The sequence below is a fragment of the Malania oleifera genome, chromosome 4, assembly GCF_029873635.1.
Source record: "Malania oleifera isolate guangnan ecotype guangnan chromosome 4, ASM2987363v1, whole genome shotgun sequence".
In the NCBI taxonomy this organism is placed as follows: domain Eukaryota; kingdom Viridiplantae; phylum Streptophyta; class Magnoliopsida; order Santalales; family Ximeniaceae; genus Malania; species Malania oleifera.
The window spans coordinates 54521457-54540075 of NC_080420.1; the positions used below are offsets into that span (position 1 = coordinate 54521457).

Here is an 18619-nt window from a genome sequence, read left to right on the forward strand (position 1 = left end):
TATGGTGTTGGCCCAAAGAAGGTAACATCAATAGAGACAAAGAAATTATGTAGGGTAGGGCTATAAAAACGATATAACTATTGGGTACATGAGTAGCCTAAAAAGACACATTTTATAGGGCGAGGATCCAACTTATCCATCCCAGAGGTTAATTGATGAAAAAAGGGGACACCTAAATATATGAGGAGGTAAAGAGAATGAAGGAGCATTTGGGAAAAAAATAAAGCAGGGAATTTTTCCACTAAGAACCAAGGATGACATTCTATTGATAAGAGAGTACATCATCACTCCAAATGAAGTCATATAGGTAGTGAATTGGCTACTGAACTACTCCTTAGCATTATCACTGTGAAGTATTCAAAAGAGCAAATCAAATTGAGTTCGTTGTTTCATAACAAAAGGAAGAAAAGATATGAAACAACTTAGAATGATCCTTCATTAAATAAAGCTATGTCGTTTTGAATAATCATCCATCAAAGTTGCAAAGTATCACACACCCAACTTTTAGAAAACTTGACTAGGACCCCAAACATAAGAATGAATTAACATGAAAGGGCTTATTGCTCATTTATTGACTCGCAAGCAAATGGAACACGATGGTGTTTTCTGAGCTGAGAAGTGACACTTAAGACTTGATACAAGACTCAAGGTTGGAATTAGTTGTTTTAACTCCTCTAATTATGGATGACAATGGATTCTCAGTGGTGTAGCAGCAGTGCAAGCAATAAAAGGTGATAGGGACTCAAAGTGAAGTCTATGAGCTTCACATCCCACACCAATCGTCTTCCTAATCTTCAAATCACGAATAACAAAAAAATCATGAAAGAATTTCATGGATTTTGTAAACTTGCTAACTGATATAAAAATGAAAGGGAACTTGGGAAATAGAAGAAAAAGAAACAATTTGAATTTCTGTCCCTATTTCCTTAACAGCAATAGTGTAGCCATTAGCAAGGGTAACATAAGGTAGGCTTACAGAATACTAGAGGATGGAAAAGAAATTGGTTCTACTTGTTTTTTGATCAGTAGCTGCTGAATCTACATTCGAAGGACTAGTGAGAGGAATAGGACGACAGGTTAGCTGTAGGGTTACGTATTTGAGTGAGAGATTCAATGGTAAGAGAAGCTTTTTGGGTTGCTTGATATTGCTGGGACTTAGAATACTCGTCCTCTGACATAGATATAATATGCTGCTCTCTATTTGAGCCTGAAAGAGTTGAATGTGTGGTGGCTGCATTGCAATGTGTGGTGGTTTGCCACGAAGATCCATTGCTTAATCGAGTGACCTCCTCGCCTACAATGTGTGCACAGTGAGGGGGACCTATACCCATCACTTCCACCATCACCACTAGAAACACCCCAAGAACTTATGCTATTGCTTGGAGTGAAAGCAGAATCACCTTGTGTAACGAAAGCACTCCTATAAGCTAGAAGTTGAAACTCCAAAAGTAGTGGTCGAGGAATGTGTACTGGATGAAGCACAAAGAACATGAGAATAAACATTAGTGAATGATGGTAACTCAGCACTACCAAGGATTTTGGGCTGGGCTGCCTCAAACTTGAGTTTCAAACCTGCCATGGTCTGAAGAACTGTCATCTGTTTCCTTTGTTTTTGCATCTCACATACATGGGTGGTTATGGGTTGCATGATGTTAAGTTCCTTATGGATGCGCTTCATCTTTGCAAAGCACTCTATAACAGTCCTGTCTCCTTGTTGTAACTGGAAATACTCCTAGCATTGATCATGCATGTGTAATGTTACTGGAGGATAACAGCTTCTTTCCCAAATCTCCTCGCATAAATCCAGATGCATGCACATCCATGCTTTGGAGTTCCACCGAGTTCCATATAGGGAGACAATTAATGCATCTTTTTGAATCCAAACTTCTTTCCTTTTGTCAAATAGATCTTGACAGCCTTAGACCACTACATAATTCTTTCCATTCAACTTTAAGTTGTTATTTGTGGCAATGAGGAAGGAAACACACTCTTGGGATTCATGGACTCTATCCCAACTCTCACAAACATAGACCAATGATAAAACAACTAGAACAACCATGAGTGAGTCACAAATAAACAACCATAAGGCTGCCACAGCATCAGGGATGTGTTTTACTTCATCATATATATATTTACATATTCAAATACAAAATAAAAATCTATTGTGATTATTAAGAATTCAATGGGACCCTCCTCGAAAACAAAGAGGGGATCCTAGTCCAAACTGTTTGAATACGACTTTACCTAAAAGCTTAATCTGTTAGTTGTTGCCCAACAATGTATATCAATGTTTAGCACCGCCCCTCACCTGCAGCTTGATAGCACGTGGAGAGATGAAAACACACTAATAACACCCATTACATGGAATACAATGAACTTTTTATATACCACCCAATAAACACATGCAACAAGATTAGAACTCAGGACCTCGTGGTAACTAGCTTTGATACCATGATGGGATACCACTTCACCTAAAAGCTTAAGTTGTTAGGTTGTGGTTGAACAATGAATATCAAGTTTTAACACCCTTAACAAAGTGCTACAAGTGAACAGTCTAGAAAATTGAACCTTTTAACAGAACAACATGACTAACAACTTGATATTATGATTTATAGAAGTATTTAGGAAATTCTGGAACAAAGTTGAGCAGAAATATATTCTAGGAACTCTCGAGTGCCGGCCATGGAGTTAGAGCTGCCGGCTTTCAGCTGGCGTGTGGTGGCGCATGGACACTCTTTGGCTGTTAAATTTTGCAGGGCAGTAGATCAGCTGGTTCTGTAGGCAGTTATGTTGTTTTGCCAAATATGAATGGTTTCTTTGACTTTCTAAAAGGGCAGCAGTGTCCAGAATTTTTTTGGCTGCTACAATGTTTTCCGATTACTCCTGGACTTGCTTATGGTCTTTGGTGGTGCAGATGATCCTTGTACGACATCTGTTTTGAAGTTTAGGGGTTGGTTTAAGGTTTCAGTTTGGTTTTTGTGGTGCCTATGCACTTAGGGATTAGGTTGGATCTTGCTTTTATAGCATGTTGAAGCAGTTGGTGAATCAAAAGGCTTGATCACAGTGATAGGTCTCACACTACATTTATAATATACAACAAGAGCATAACATTGACCACAATATACTCTCGTCTGCCTACTAAAATATCAATAACACATGCTAAATAACCAAAATAACCAGCAACAGTTTGAATGCATTCTTAGTTCACTCCAATGAGGTTTTAAGTTAGTTATATGGATTTTCAGTATATAATTTCCCTTGCTATGGTTTTTTCTTCTTTTTTCTTTCTTCTCTTCCTTAAATTATTTTTAAGAGGCATAATAGGGAAGTGTCCTGATCTCCCTACCATGGTATTAAATAATGGTTGCGACCATTACGTAGATTTTTGGGTTGCCGATACCGTTACACCTTGCGAAATCGGTGGGAAGAAAAATCATGGCTGTAGCGGCCGTTACGGACTGCAACCATTACGTAAAGGCTGCTATGGCCGTTACGTAACTGCTAAAGGACTGTTATGTCGAAAATTTATTTTATTTTTTACTTTTTCTTCTCACTTTTTCCCTCTCTTTCATAAATCATTCTCAATATACTATGTGGCGTGAGGGGGAAAAGATTATAATGAGGATGACAATGATACAAAATTTACTATTTCTTTAAATACTCACAAGAGATGCATTAATTAATACTAACTTGTTAGGAAAATATTTTATTTTAATAATATTAGTAATTTGATATTTATGTTCTATATTTTTCAACTGGAACCTTCTTTTTTTTTTCTAGTTATTTTATATTTGTATTATTCGTATGTCTTATGTATTTAATAGATTAATGGAGTGTATATTGTATTTTGTTTTATTAATTAATTTAGCATGAACTTATCACAAATAGGAACAATGAGAAGTATAAATACGTGCACACAGTTTTTTCTCTCAATGGTGGTTTAAAACAAATGTAAACTTGTTGCCCTTACCAAATAACTTAGTTGGTTGAGCTAAAGGAACCAAGATACCCTAAAACTCTTTCTAAGAAGCGTTAAAAGTTTAAAACATGCAAGTATGCTAATATGCACAAGGTTATGCGTCCTTGAAAAAAATTCACGGCCGTTACACCTACTTCCCGTTATGTAACATCCACTACTCCCGCTTCCCGTTACACCCATTACCGTTATGTTACACTATCCGTTACTGCGATTTAAAACCATGCTCTCTACTCTCTTCCATTCCCTTGTCTTTGTATCTTTTCTTGCTTTAAATAAAATATTTGGTCTCTTGCAATTTTCCTTATTCTTACTATCTTCCTTTTGACCTTTTGTTATTTTTGGTATTAGAGCCACAAATTTTTAAATATTCGTGGTAGTCTATCACAATATTCCATTGGTGTTGATCCAAAATTGGTTTATCCTAAAAGGTTCTTGATTAGTAGGGTCTATCCATTGGCTAAATTAGTATGCTCTATGTCTACTACTAAGTCGGATCTCCCACAGCAGAAAACTAGCTCATGTGGTGAACTACTCAGTGCTTGAGCAAGTCAGTGATATTGGGCTAGGAGATCCTAGGTTCTAGTCTCATTGTTCACATTTTATTTTATTTTTTATTCCTTGTAGTGGTGTTATTTATTGTGTGTTTATCTCCCCACATGTTGTCTGGCTGCATGTGCGAGGGAGTGGTAATCTAACACTATTAATATATTGGAGGGCAGGCTTGGAGCCGTACGTGTGCCCCAAGAAAACTTCCTCTTTTTTCTCTTCTTTTCTTCTTTTTTTTTTTTTTGTGTGTCTTCTTCTGTTTCTTCTCTTTTTCTCTCCATCCATAACGTTAGAACATATTATTAGAGCAATAAATCTCCTCTAAACTTGAATCTGAGTTGATTTTTAACACCATTTTTTGTTTCCTCTTATCTTCCCCTAATGAGTCCTTTTTGTGAAGTTAAAGGTGGAGGAGAGAAGTGAAGAGGGGAAGAAGAGAAAAAGAGAGGAAGAAATTGAGCAGTAGTTTCTTGGAGTTTACGTACAGCTCTAGGTCTGCCCTCTTATATATTATTAATAATAATAAAGTCTTACGGACGAAAGTATCCCTATTAACACAACCTAATGATTAAATTGACATGTTCTCTAACACTCCTTCTCAAGTTGGAGCTGTATAAATATAACCTATCCCCATCTTGTAACAAACATTAGACAAAGCAGGCTTAAATAAAGGCTTCTTAAAAACATCGCCTCACTGATTGACAGATTTCACAAAGGGAATCCTCACGACCTTCTTCAACACAACATCCCTCACAAAATGACAGTCAACTTCTATGAGCTTTGTGGCTAGAAAGAGCTTGGCGAGGGGGAGTAGTAACCCCCAGTCCTTGATCGCCATATTTGATGTGATGGGACCCCTGAGGCAACACATTGGCACTAGATATGGTGTGCTTCCTAAAAGGGCATGCGGTATCACGCTTGGCTCGAGAGACCTTACTTCGCTAGTCATGCGCAAGTCCGGAAATAATTGAGGAAAAATTTAGAAAAATATTATAGTGGCAAAACAAGACATTATGAGATGAGATCCTTTCAAATGGGATACGAAAATTCCTATTCTCTGGGCACATAGAGGTTGCAGGACTAAGCAACTACTCAGACAAGAGAAATCTTTTTTGTCGAACCTACGATAATAGGACTTCCATTTCCTCTTTCTTTTTTCTCTTCTAGTCCTGATGAGATAAGATAATGGAATCTAGGGATGGGTGGTTCAAGTCTCTTTCCCCCGAATTCCTGATCCCCCCGATGGGGACTTTAGGTGGGTATGAATTGGTAGCAAAATGAATGGCTGCTTGAATATCGCAAAGCACTAGATCTTGCTACGGTAGCTCGATATCCCGCTTCAACATAAGCTCATTCACTGTATGAGCCATAGCTCAATATCCCGCTTCAACACTAGATCTTGCTACAGTAGTTTCTTTCTAGCTACGCCAAGCAAGAAGATTACCTCCTACTAGTGTACAGTATCTAGTAGTCAACCTTCAATCATGAAAAGATCCAACCCAATATGCATGAGAGTATCCTCTCACAATTTCTATTACGTTTATATATCAAACCTTTGTTGGGAGAGCCTTTGAGATGCTGCAAAATCCTACAAACAACATCCCAATGTGGTTGTTTGGGATTTTCTTTAAACTGACTCACCAACTCCACTGCAAAAGATATGGTAGATCTAGTAATAGTCTAGTTGATCAACTTGCCAACCAACTATCTATATCAATGTTTGTCTTCAAAGTATGGTTTGACATTTGTAGATAACTTCACATTAAGATCCATAGGAGCATCAACTGGTTTAGCTCCCAACAAACTAGTATCACTGAGCAAGTCCAACGTATAGTTTCACTAAGATTGATTCAACCCTTTCCTACACCATACAATCACAATACCAAGAAAGCAATGCAGAATACCCAAGTCCTTGATTTGAAATTTCACTTTAAGCCATTGCTTAACATCTGCAATCCCCATATGGTGACTAACAGTGGTGGCTACCAGTGGTGGTGATATCATCAACATAAACAACCAGAAGTACCACACCTGCCTTTGATTTGCGGATTAACCGAATTATCAGAGTAGCACTGTATAAAGCCAAATCCAGAGACTATGTAACGCCCCGATCCAAACTTACGGCCCGAGTGTTACTGTAGTGACGTTTGTGTACCTGATATACTTCTCAACAAATATATACACAGCAGAAAACATAAACATCCATCAAACTATTACCAGAGTTTTAACTGCCTGATAGATACATACAACTATTCCAACATCCATATACATACTGTATGATACTCGACGCATCCTCGAGTCTTACAACATTTTACAAGTTCTGAAAACCTATAACGTAACCTACAAAATTGAGCTCGTGGAGACGCTCACTCAAAATCAGATCACTACCCTGCCCCAGTCCTTGCTAATCTCAACCTCGATAAGGACCTGAAAAGACAGTTTGTATGATAGGGTGAGACACCTCTTAGTAAGGGACGATTAAGCTAATAACAGTGTGTGGGCCAGCATACTTTATGTGTTTAACAAAAATATAAACATATATAATCATCGTTTCCATAATTGTAAAATACGTAGCCCATTTTCATCATATGAACAGCCCCATAGTATATAACAACAATTACATAAATGTATAGATATGTAGGATAGGACACGCCCTCAAACTCTATACTATGTATAAATCCCCACAATCGGGGTTGATCGCCCCTACTGTCTCAATACAACTTGAGTACACGATCAAGAGGCCAACTCACACTAAGACCGCCCTTATTGTCTCAATATAGCCTAGGTTCATATAGGTCAAAAGTATGGTGCCCTCACTGGCAATGGATCCGTGCCTACACCATCTGTCCCCAGGGTTCCTAAAGCATATCGTGCAATTTAAGTAATTTAAACACTTTTGAAATCATTTCACAAAATACATCATTACGTGAAATCCGGCTTATAGTCGTCAAATAAACTTCCTGCATTTTCACAACAGTTCCAGTATTTCACAACATCAACACCTGCCACATAGTTTTTTACATTCGAAAACAACTCGAAAGTAAATATGAATAGTTAATATCACAGTACGGATTTTAAACAACGAAAACAACATTTCCAACCAGTGAAAAGGTCTGGAATGACAAGTACAATATTCTAAAAATATAACATTTGAATTTGACCAGTTGGTTTTGAAAATAAAGCCGGTTTATCGAATCGAGGCCTGAAAACCCTAAAATCACTGTAACTCGATATCTAAGAGTTATTTCAACATTTCAATTGATTCATATTGTATAAATCACTGTATTAACATAACCCCCTTACCTGCGTGTGAATGGGAGTCCGAAACGACCTGGAACTCAAGCCCTAGCTTTACGAACCCCAAACCTAAACAGTTCAAAACAACGACACAAAAACCCCGAAACCTAATACTCGAAGAACAACACTTCAGTATAATCTCGTATACTACAAATCTACCTGACCAAAAGCAAAAATCGACCTTTACCTTGATTTTCGGGAAAAACTCAGAAATCTCCGAAATGAAATTCTGATCCGTAGAACTTGTAGAGATTCCTTCCCTGATCCACGTAGCAATGTCGGATCGTCGATTCCAGCAGCACACGGCCTGGAAATCTTAGAGAGAGAGAAAGTGAAGTTTGTGTCTAGAGAGAGAGAGAGAGAAAATGGGAGTTTATAAAGAAAAACCTAACTTAGCCTTTATGTAATCAAAATAAATATCTCCTCCAAGATATTTATATATAAATATCTTAAAATATCTCCTTTCAAAATATCTTCTCCAAAATATCTCCTCCAAAATATCTCTTTATTTATTTATTTATTTATTTATTTTATATATATATATATATTCATTCCGGGTTACTACATACTACAACACTAAATTTGTCAAACTTGGCTTTAGGATGCTATTTATAGCCATAAATGGCCTTTATGCAATTTGCATACATTTTCATCCTCTCCTTGAGCAACATACCCAAGAGGTTTCTCCATGTATTCAATATACCTCCTTCTGCAAATCTACATACACGAAGGCTTTCTTCACATCCAACTAATATAATGGCCAATCAAAATTAACTGCCAATGAGATTTATACATGAACAAAATTTAATCAAGCAACATGAGAGAAGGTCTCAAAATTATCAATAACCTCTGTGTGGTGTACCCTTTGGCAACCAACCAAGACTTAAGTCGTTCATTAGAGCTGTCAGGAAGATCTTTGATGGTTAGACTCAATGACACCTAACCAACTCTTTATCACAAGGAAGATCCACCAATCCCTCGAGTGGTGAAGGCATCCTAGCTACTACTTCAACATGTGAGTAAGGGAAACAAATTGATGAAATAGCAAGTCGAAAAAACACGTAGGAATATGAAGGTGAAGGACAAAAACATAATTTAGCAATAGGATAAGTAACTAAGAAATCTCCTCCGATTGTGCTGTAGCGATAGTCTCTGCAACCTCTGACTGAAGGTGAAGGACAAAATCATAATTTAGCAATAGGATAAGTAACTAAGAAATCTCCTCCGATTGTGCTGTAGCGGTCGTCTCTGCAACCTCCAACATTCTTCACGAACAATGATATCTTGGCGATTAAGGCCGACCACTCGAAATGGAAACCACCAGCAATGAAGGCTGGCAAAGGTAGAAATAAGAACGGAAACTGCTCTAAGAAATTTTAGCAATGAAGGCTGAACAGAAAAAGTGCAAAAACAGGGTACAAAGAAGCAGCAGTATGGTCTCGGCTATGAAGGCCTGTGGGAATAGGTTTTTAATACTAGAAAAAAGCTTTAGGCTTTGATACCATGACCCAAACTGAGAAACACTTCGTGGAAGAATTTTCTTCATTCATACGAATGATACACGAAACATTAGCTATGTACATCAACCCTAGCAACAGAAAAAGGAAAATTAACTAGGTTACATCAGATCCCATGATTTATGGGATATTCTAACAGAATAGGAAACTAACCAAATCAGCCTAATTCTAGGAATACAGGCTGTCACAAAATTTCTTAAAATAGCGAACTATACACGTATAGAATACAAGTCATTAAACACGTTTTCCCACAAATACTTTTCCAGTGAGCAATGGGCAAATCAAAGTTTACATTGGGGTGGATCTCCAAAACCAGAAGTTGAAATAGTGATGGGCAGAGGAGATTCCTGCGTGGTGGTTGTGATGCCTATGCTTGCTTTCCGTCATTCATAGACCTTCAATTGTTTCTCTCCATCACTAACTAATGGATTTGGAAGAGAGGTAGAAGATTTCTCGAGAGGGATTAAGGTTAGAAACAGGTGGATCAAAACAAAAAAGGAGGACCATAAATCGTTGATGAAATCAAAATAATTCATCCAAGGAGGGCTTGACACTAGAAAAATAGGTTGTCCCCTAAAAAATGTGACAGCATCACTAACATATTTCCTACAAGTGTTGGGATTATAACATCTATATCCTTGATTAGTTTTGGAGTACCCAACAAAGACGCATTTAACAGAACGAGGAGAGAACTTGTCCTGATTAGTATAAGGAACATGAACATAACATGTGCACCCAAAGACACAAGGTACAACCAAGAACATGAATGTTTCTGGGTATGTGACGGAGAAGGGAATTTGTCCCCTTAGAGCACTTGAGGGAATCCTATTGAGCAGAAAACAGGTTGTAAGAAGAGCATTGGTCCAAAAGGTTTTAGGAACTTGCATATAAAGGAGTAGAGACCATACTATGTCAAGTAAATGTCTATCTTTTCATTCAACTACATTTTGTTGAGGGGTATGTATACATGATGTTCGGTGAATAATCCCTTTGGCCAAGCAAAAAGTCTGAAGCTCATTTTGAACAAATTCAAGTGGATTATCAGATCTTGAAATTTGAATACCGATGCCAAATTCAGTTTTTTATTTTTTGGTTGAATTGAGTGAGTACATTAAAAAATTCTGACCTGTCTTTTAACAAATAGATCTAGGTCATATGCGAAAAATCATCCAAAAAGGACACAAAATATTGATGACCAGTCAAATTCTTGACTCTACATGGACCCCAAATATCTAAATGTATAAGAGACCAAATATCTAAGTGTATAAGAGAAAACAATGGTTTAATATGAGACTTGACTCTAGATGAAAAGGTTTCCTAACATGCTGTCCCAATTGACATGTAGAACACTCGATATAAGAAACGGATTTGAACACAGGAAAAACTTCTTGTGGTTTTTGAAGGGATGGATGACCCAAAACGAGCATGCCATTGATCAAGAGAAGCACCGTGAGTAGAAATTAAGGATGCCATATGACTAGAATTGCACCCATCATGACTACCATCGAGATAGCACAGGCTATCCTTCTCAAGCCATCCACCAATCATCTTCTTCGTCCGGAGAGCCTGAATAACACAATGAGAAGGAAAGAAGGTCATAGAATAGTTATGAGACTTAGTTAATTGTCTAACTAATAGCAGGTTCAAAGGAAATTTAGGCACATGTAACACAAACGAAAGAGGAATAGAAGGAATTGACAAAATATTACTAGAATCAGAAACCAATGTAATCGAACCATCAGCAAGAGTAACCTTAGAGTGTAGAATAGCGGGGTTCAAAGACTCGAACAAATTAAAACTACCTTTCATATGAGAGGAGGCACCAACATCTCTAACCCAAAGTGGGATGATGAGGTAAGATTCCTGTTGTACCTTAAGAGGCCACAGTAGCAGTAGACATAAAAGTCTAAATTTGGAGTTGTTGAACCGTGCAAAAGTGTTTGTTAAGATCCTCTTGGGACAGGGTAGATGATGTACTTGACTCCTTAGTGGAGTGGCTAGGTGTGTTTGAAGTGTCAATAGTAGAATCGCCCTTCACAAGAGACCTATTGGCCCAAGATGGTTTCCCAAAGAGACTGCAACAGCGATCAATGATATGATTTTCCTTGCCACAATGTGTGCAAATGCAAGCATTGATATGATGAACTCCTCGTCATATTACACATGCACTGCCATGACCGCAATCCAAACCTCCTCATCCTCCAAAACTTCACTGATTTATCCCAGGAACGATCGTGAGAAGTCTTGCAGTGCACTAACAAAACAGCAGTTTCAAGACTTCAAAAAACCAGAACTTACAACATTTCAAACTCTCCAAAATCCAGAACTTCAAGGGGCAGTTATAACTACAGAACTGAGCTTACAATATCCTAGGAGGAATTACTTAAACCACCAAGAACAAGGTAGAATAGCAAAGTACTACAGGCATTTAATAAATGACCTGGCAGCAGCTCCAGGCATTATGGCTGACAGAAACTGGAAATGAATGCAGAGAAGAACCGGAAATAAATATTTAAACACCAATCAAAACCAACCAGCCTAGGTACTAGATTGCAAGCAATCAATCATGCATACACATCACCAAAACAGAATCATCAGCAAACAACGAACATGAGTAACAGAGGTACAGCAGCGGCAGCAGCTTACTAGAAACAGAGTATAACTGACTTTACATCAGCAAATCACCATGAAAACAGTCTCTTGCCTAGGATGCTGCACAACCTAACCCAAAGGTAGGGTGTCCTCAAATGACTCTCAAACCAACCAGGAGATTTGAGGACTGACTAGGGGAGGATGAGGAGAAAAAAAAAGAAGCAAAAAACAGAGTAACAAAACCAATTCAGATACATTAGATTTGAAGGCGACCAATGCTCTTATGCCATGTTGTGAAGTTAGAGGAGGAGAGAAGAGAAGAGGGGAAGAATAGAAAAAAAAGAGGAAGAAACTGGGTGGCGGTTTCCTGGAGTTTATGTACAGCTCCAGGTCTGCCCTTTTATATATTATTTGTAATAATAAATCTTTGAGACAAAAATATCCCTATTATCAGAACCTAGTTATTAAATAACTTATGCTCTTCTAACAGTTCTCAAATCTGATTTTCTGGTTGGTTTGAGAGTTGATAAGGGACATTTTTCCTCTTGGTTAGGTTGTGCGGCATCGTTGGTAGGATGCTGAATGTGTTCTTGGTGGTTTGCTAATGTGTAGTCAGTTACTTTGTAAACTTCTGCTGTCTGATTTTCTGGTATGTTTGAGAGTTGATGAGGGACATTTTCCCTCTTGGTTAGGCTGTGCGGCATCGTTGGTAGGATGCTGAATGTGTTCTTGGTAGTTCACTAATGCATTGTCAGTTACTCTGTAAACTTCTGCTGTTCTGCTGTTCACTGGATCATTCTTGCATGAAGACGCTGTTTTGATGGTCAAATGACCATTTCCTGTTTTTTCTTGCACTCACTTCTTGATGTTGCCAGCTGCAATGCTTGCAGTTGCTGCTGCTCTTTGCTTATTTATGCAGCTTGATTCTGTATAGTTTTTTTGTTATTCATTCTCGATACTGGTGTGCACTATTGTGGTGTATAAGGGTTGGTTTTGATGGCCTCTATGGAGACAGCTTTGGATGATACTGTTAACATACTATCTCAACCATAAAAATTGGTTGGATCCTTGAAATACCTGCTTTGGGTGTGTATGTTAATGTGAAAGGGAAGTCCAAGTATTTGCTGCATTCTCCTCCATCCCCTGACTCCCAAGATTATCTATATTGGATGAAAGAGAATGACAAGTTGCTAGTATGATTCTGGAATTGCATGGAGCCACAAATTGCTGCGAATGACATGTTTCATTAGACAGCCAAGGCTGGAGATGATTTCATGAAAGCTTCTTACAAAATAAAAATCAAACTCGTGTTTTTGACTTATATGAGAAGTTTTTCAATTATGACAAAGAAGGTATATCCTTTAGTGAGTATTATTGAATTCTAAAGGAGATGTGAGAAGAACTCAACATATATACAATGTTGAGATGATTAAGAGGCAAAGGGCAGGGTTTTTGGCTGCTATGGATCTGTCTCAGTTGAGCCTTGAGCTTCAATCCATCTACAATTAGATTCTTGCCTTTGAATCCATACCATTGATGAATGAAGCGTATGCTAGAATCCAAAGCTTCACTCTTTGATAGTTCAACCATGTTTGACATTGCCTCTAATGGCAGGGAAAGTGATGGAGGGGGATGGGATTTCGAAGGAAGTCATGGCGGTGGTAGCGTATTGGGACAGGAGTCGTAGCAATTGTTTAGTATGAGCTTTGGTATTTTTTCTTGTTCAAAGTGATTATTCATCATACATCATGGATACACACCCAAGAATGGACCAGTATAATGAGAAAATAGACGCTCACTTGACATTGCATGGGCTCTACTTCTTTGAATGTTCCTAAAACCTTTTGGAATGAGCTTGTTTATATGCAGCAGGATACTGTAAGGCTCACTCGCATAACTCTTGATACAAAGCTCCCATAGGTTGTTATGAATAAACCATTGACCATGCCTAGATTTTCATGACTACTAGAAATGTTTAGCCCAATAAACTTTTATAAAAAGTGTCCCTACTTCCACACTCACATAGATGAATCCATCAAGTGTGTGACTGCAACTAAACACACTACCTTACAAGGGCTATGGATTTGTTAAAAAATAAGCTCTACCTCACAATTTTTACAATTGTACTATTCTAGCACAATAAGGATGATCAAAACAATTAATAGTGGTTAGCAAACTACTCATGACTTTTTATTACCTATTGAACGTAATTCATGGGATCTCTAATCACATAGGTTGAGTTGCCATAGTTAGTAGTTTATGTTAAGGGCTCAAGACTTTCTAATTAGGCCTTTAGTCAGAGGATCTACTAAAATTTTCTCTAAAATTGCAAAAATTAGAGTAATTACTCCATATGAAATAATTGATCACAACTTTAGGCCAATATGCCTACTCTAGCCATTATAGGGTTTATTATTTGCTTCGGCTATAACTATTAAATAATCGTATAAAAGCAGGTTACCAAGAAATCGAGCTATAAACTCATCCTTCATAATGGATCTTTTTGTAAGTTTGTCTTTTAACAAATATCTATATTGGTAAGTATATATATATTCAAGAGCTTTTATATTGTTAGATTACCACTTTACCTAAAGGCTTAAATTGTTACGTTGTGGGCCAACAATGTATATCAAGCTTTAACACTCTGCCACATGTGCAGTCGGATAACATGTGGAGAGGTTAAAAAATGATATGCAACACCTATTATAGGGAATACAATAATTTTTAAACATCACACAATAAATGTAGGCAACATGACCAGATCCCAGATTTCTTGGTAACCTGCTCTAATATTATGTTAGGTTACCACTTTATATAAAAGTTTGAGTTAGATTGTGAGCTAACAATGTATATCAAGCTTTATCATTTATCACTCATATTTGATGTACAATTAGCATCAGAAAACGCTTTAACCCCTATTGATTATGAGAATAATACCCCTATATTTTAAGATATTTCAGTAAAATTCGGCTATGGTACCCTCTTGAAAGATTGCCTATAATTTTATATAATTCATAAATTAAATTCAATGCATTCCGTTTAATAAACAACTAGGCATTATCATATGGTTAAATTTCTAGTTTTCAAATCCAAATTTCAAGCTTATTTTTCAATTAGAGTCAAAATTAACCATATCATAACCCCATGAAAATCATATAATAAAAATAGAAATAAGTTTCTTGTCTTCATTTGGATAAAGAATTGACCGTTTATACAATTTGCACTATTTCTTCAAATAATTTCCTATTGGTATGATGGCGAAAAGCCAAATTTGCAATACCAAACTAGAGAACATAATAAGGGGTCATAATGACAAATATACACAAACACATAAAATATATACTATATATTATTATATTGCTCAATTGTATTATTATGCAACATTTTGTAATCAAAATATCAAATAATGTTTTTGTGCTTCTTTCTTTTTCTTCAAAATCATTCTGTCACCTCACTTATTCTAAAATAAATAAATAAATAACAAAACCAAATCCACTACAATTTTAAATTACAAATGATGTGGAGTTTGAAAATTTATTATTATAGTCTTTGTTAAGAAAATAAAGGTCATATTTCATTAGATTTTGTTTGATTCCCAAGTTCTTTACAAGATATTCATGTCTTTCATGAAATGCGTAAACACATCAAATTATTGGAATTCATAGAATGTATGTGGTGTTGCACTAGAACGGTCAAGCATGATGGTCATATGCATAACTGACAAGAACAATGTCTCCAAAAACACCGAATGAAGGGATTTGATTATGAAAATTATTTATCAATGTTAAAGCTTGATATACGTTGTTGGGCATCAACTTAATAGTTTAAGCTTTTAGGTAACATGGTAGTCTCACATGGTATCAGAGCTAGTTACCAAGAGGTCTTGTTGCCACGTTTATTGTTAACAGGTGATATTTTTTCACTTCCCTCTCCACATGCTGTCAATCAATAGCAGGGGGGAAAAACAATGGACAAATTGTTACTACTATTATTCTATGCGTGAACAAAGCAACACAAAACTATATGGGATTGAACTAAGCAAATTGTCTATGGATGATAGCAGAAAGCGTGTTATATGAAGGGGACGATGAAGAGACGGCCAAAATGTATGTATAATCAATCTCTACTCTCTAGATTCTAAAATCTGGTATGGAAGACAAATAAAAGATCCTATATATTGATATCTTAAGAAAAGAAATAATAGGATAAAGGCTATTCAATTCCAATATACGCAATTTACAATTGTTTTTTTTTTTTTTCGCAGAGTTGGAAATAGTGCTCGGCTTTGAGATTGTTGGAAAAATAGTACGAATACTAATAAATTAATAAAAGAAAAAATATACTTACCAGAATCTGAGGCGTGAAAGGGCTACTATCCTTGAAGCTGATTTTGCACCTCAAAGTGTATTTCATTGCAAATAGTGAATATGCACACAACCTCCAGGATTACTCAGCAGGATTGGTTTTGTGTCAACTGAGGAACACCAAAGCCATATGAGTTGTAGTTTCCGATAATCCAACAATGTCTAAAAGTAAGAAAAAAGGAGAGAAGAGTAGCATATTGGGTTTGGAAAGAACTGGAGCACACCTTTTGTAGGCTATAAAATAAATTACACTCACTGTAATAAGCACGAATAATAAATAATATAAAACTTAATTAATTTATAGCTGACAAAGTTGAAAATTTAAAACCATGTAATTAATTAAAATGGGATAACAGCACGTATTAAATAGTTTTTTTTTCTTAATTTAAAAACACCCAAATACCAACATATGTAACAGATATGACATTTTTTTTTTACTGATGTCACTACTTAAAATGTAATGGGCAAGTCTTAGAGAAGAAGCGATAATGTGATTATTATTTTGTTGGAGGGTATTCAGGATACTCTGCCCCAACCACTTAGGACCTTATAATTTTAGAAAGAACAGCTTTAATACAAAGGGTCTTTTCCTTTCCCATTCTATCCGCATTCCCTTTGATCTCAATTATGTTGAGCGCATAAATCACACTGTAGCTTATTGTTGTTAGACTATTGTGTAAAAGAGGGATGTCGTAGTGGACATTATACATTGAAAACATCTTGGCTTCCTTGAGGTTTTCCTCCATGGATGGATATACATGATTAATATAAGGTTGTAAACATAAAGCTCAATTATGCCTTAGCAGGGAATATTGCTAGCTGTAGCCTCTATATTAGGTGCTGCTAAATAAGAATGACATAATGGGATGCTAAAAAATATTTTAAAATTATTATTCTGTAATACAATGAGTAAATTCTCTGTTATAACAATCATAATGATTAATATTTTGCAGAACAAGTGATAAGTGATACAAGATCATTAGTATCGACGGGCTAGTGTACAATAATTTTGGCGGCTTGCATATAGGATCATTGATAAGATTTGGTATTAAAATATTAGTTTCTTGACTAGGTCAATTAGTTTCTTTCACCATGACTAAATTATAAGTTATTGTCCTTCACATCATGTTTCAATGATTATTAACTTTGACCTCATTATACCAATGTTGTGTTGCCAGGCAATATAATCGCCCTGCTTCATTCTTTCTTCAGTAACCTTCCTCAAGAATGGCTGGAAGGGGCTCATGTCATCATTAAGCATCTCAGGCCAGTAACATCTGTTGCAATGTTGAGAATAGCTTTCCGTATAATGGGTCCACTTCTCCCAAGGCTCGCCAATGCTCACACACTTTTCAATAAGGTATGAAAAGCCACTGATTCCTGCTGTTTCAATTTATGCTTTCTGCTGAAGCATTCTGTTGCACTAGCAAACATGCCAGAATTAAAGTTGTGTTTGGGAGCATCGATTTTGAGCCTCGAAATTGGTTTTGTGTGGATTTAGATGAAACTCTATACAATTTTGAATTGCGCTTCGTTCAATTCCATAAAAATCTGAATCCAAGGTTTCTACTCCAAGCTCCCAAAAGTGCTATTGTTTTTTCTTTGTTCGTTTCCTCATTTGTGACCTGTTTGGGGAACCTTTTACTGGGCTTGTCAAATTCAATTTGTCTAGTTTTTGCTTATGCAATTTTTAACCTGGCTCATTTTATATTTGAATTTTTTAGCACTTAAGTTGAAATTGTTTTAACCCGTATCTTCTTTTGCATTTTCATAGTTTTGATTTACTTCAAACTAAAATTTCATATTAACAAAAGGAAATATCTTGACTGAACTATATTTCAAAGAATTAGAAACTGTTATTGATTGACGAAAACTATGTTGATAATCAAATTCCACTGGAAGAAATAGTTGTAAGGAGAGGATGACTGAACAAAAATAAGGGGGGGGGGGGGGGGGGTTTAAAAAGTCAGTATTTGTCAACTGCTTCCCCACCCAAAACTAAATGAATAAATAAAATAACAACCAAACTACAATCACAAAACAGCAAACCTGGAGTCCCACTGAATGGGGTTGGTTATGTGTATCATTTTCCATTATTTTGCATGATGGATGGAAATGCCCTCAAAAAGTTGGAGTGTTGTCTAATCTTTTCTTCCAACCTTGGTCCAAGTTATTCTATGTTTGTCCTTACCTTTCTTACAACCTTTAATGTCAACTACATAACTCTTTCTTACATGACCATTGCTTGGTCTATTTTGCAAGTGTCCAAACTATCTTATTGTAAAGTTAGAGATGGGGATGAGAAGAAGAGAAGAGGAGAAGAA

At 36.6% G+C, this 18619-nt stretch overlaps 1 protein-coding gene across 2 annotated transcripts in view; it reads left to right on the forward strand.

Moving 5' to 3' along the window:
* Nucleotides 1–18619, forward strand: part of LOC131153515 (mediator of RNA polymerase II transcription subunit 23) — a 135976-nt gene that overhangs the window by 96414 nt on the left and 20943 nt on the right. For both annotated transcript variants that reach the window (XM_058105861.1, XM_058105862.1), the window contains exon 19: nucleotides 17474–17655. In XM_058105861.1, the coding sequence (XP_057961844.1) occupies nucleotides 17474–17655 (182 nt within the window). The remainder of the gene's footprint in view (nucleotides 1–17473; nucleotides 17656–18619) is intronic.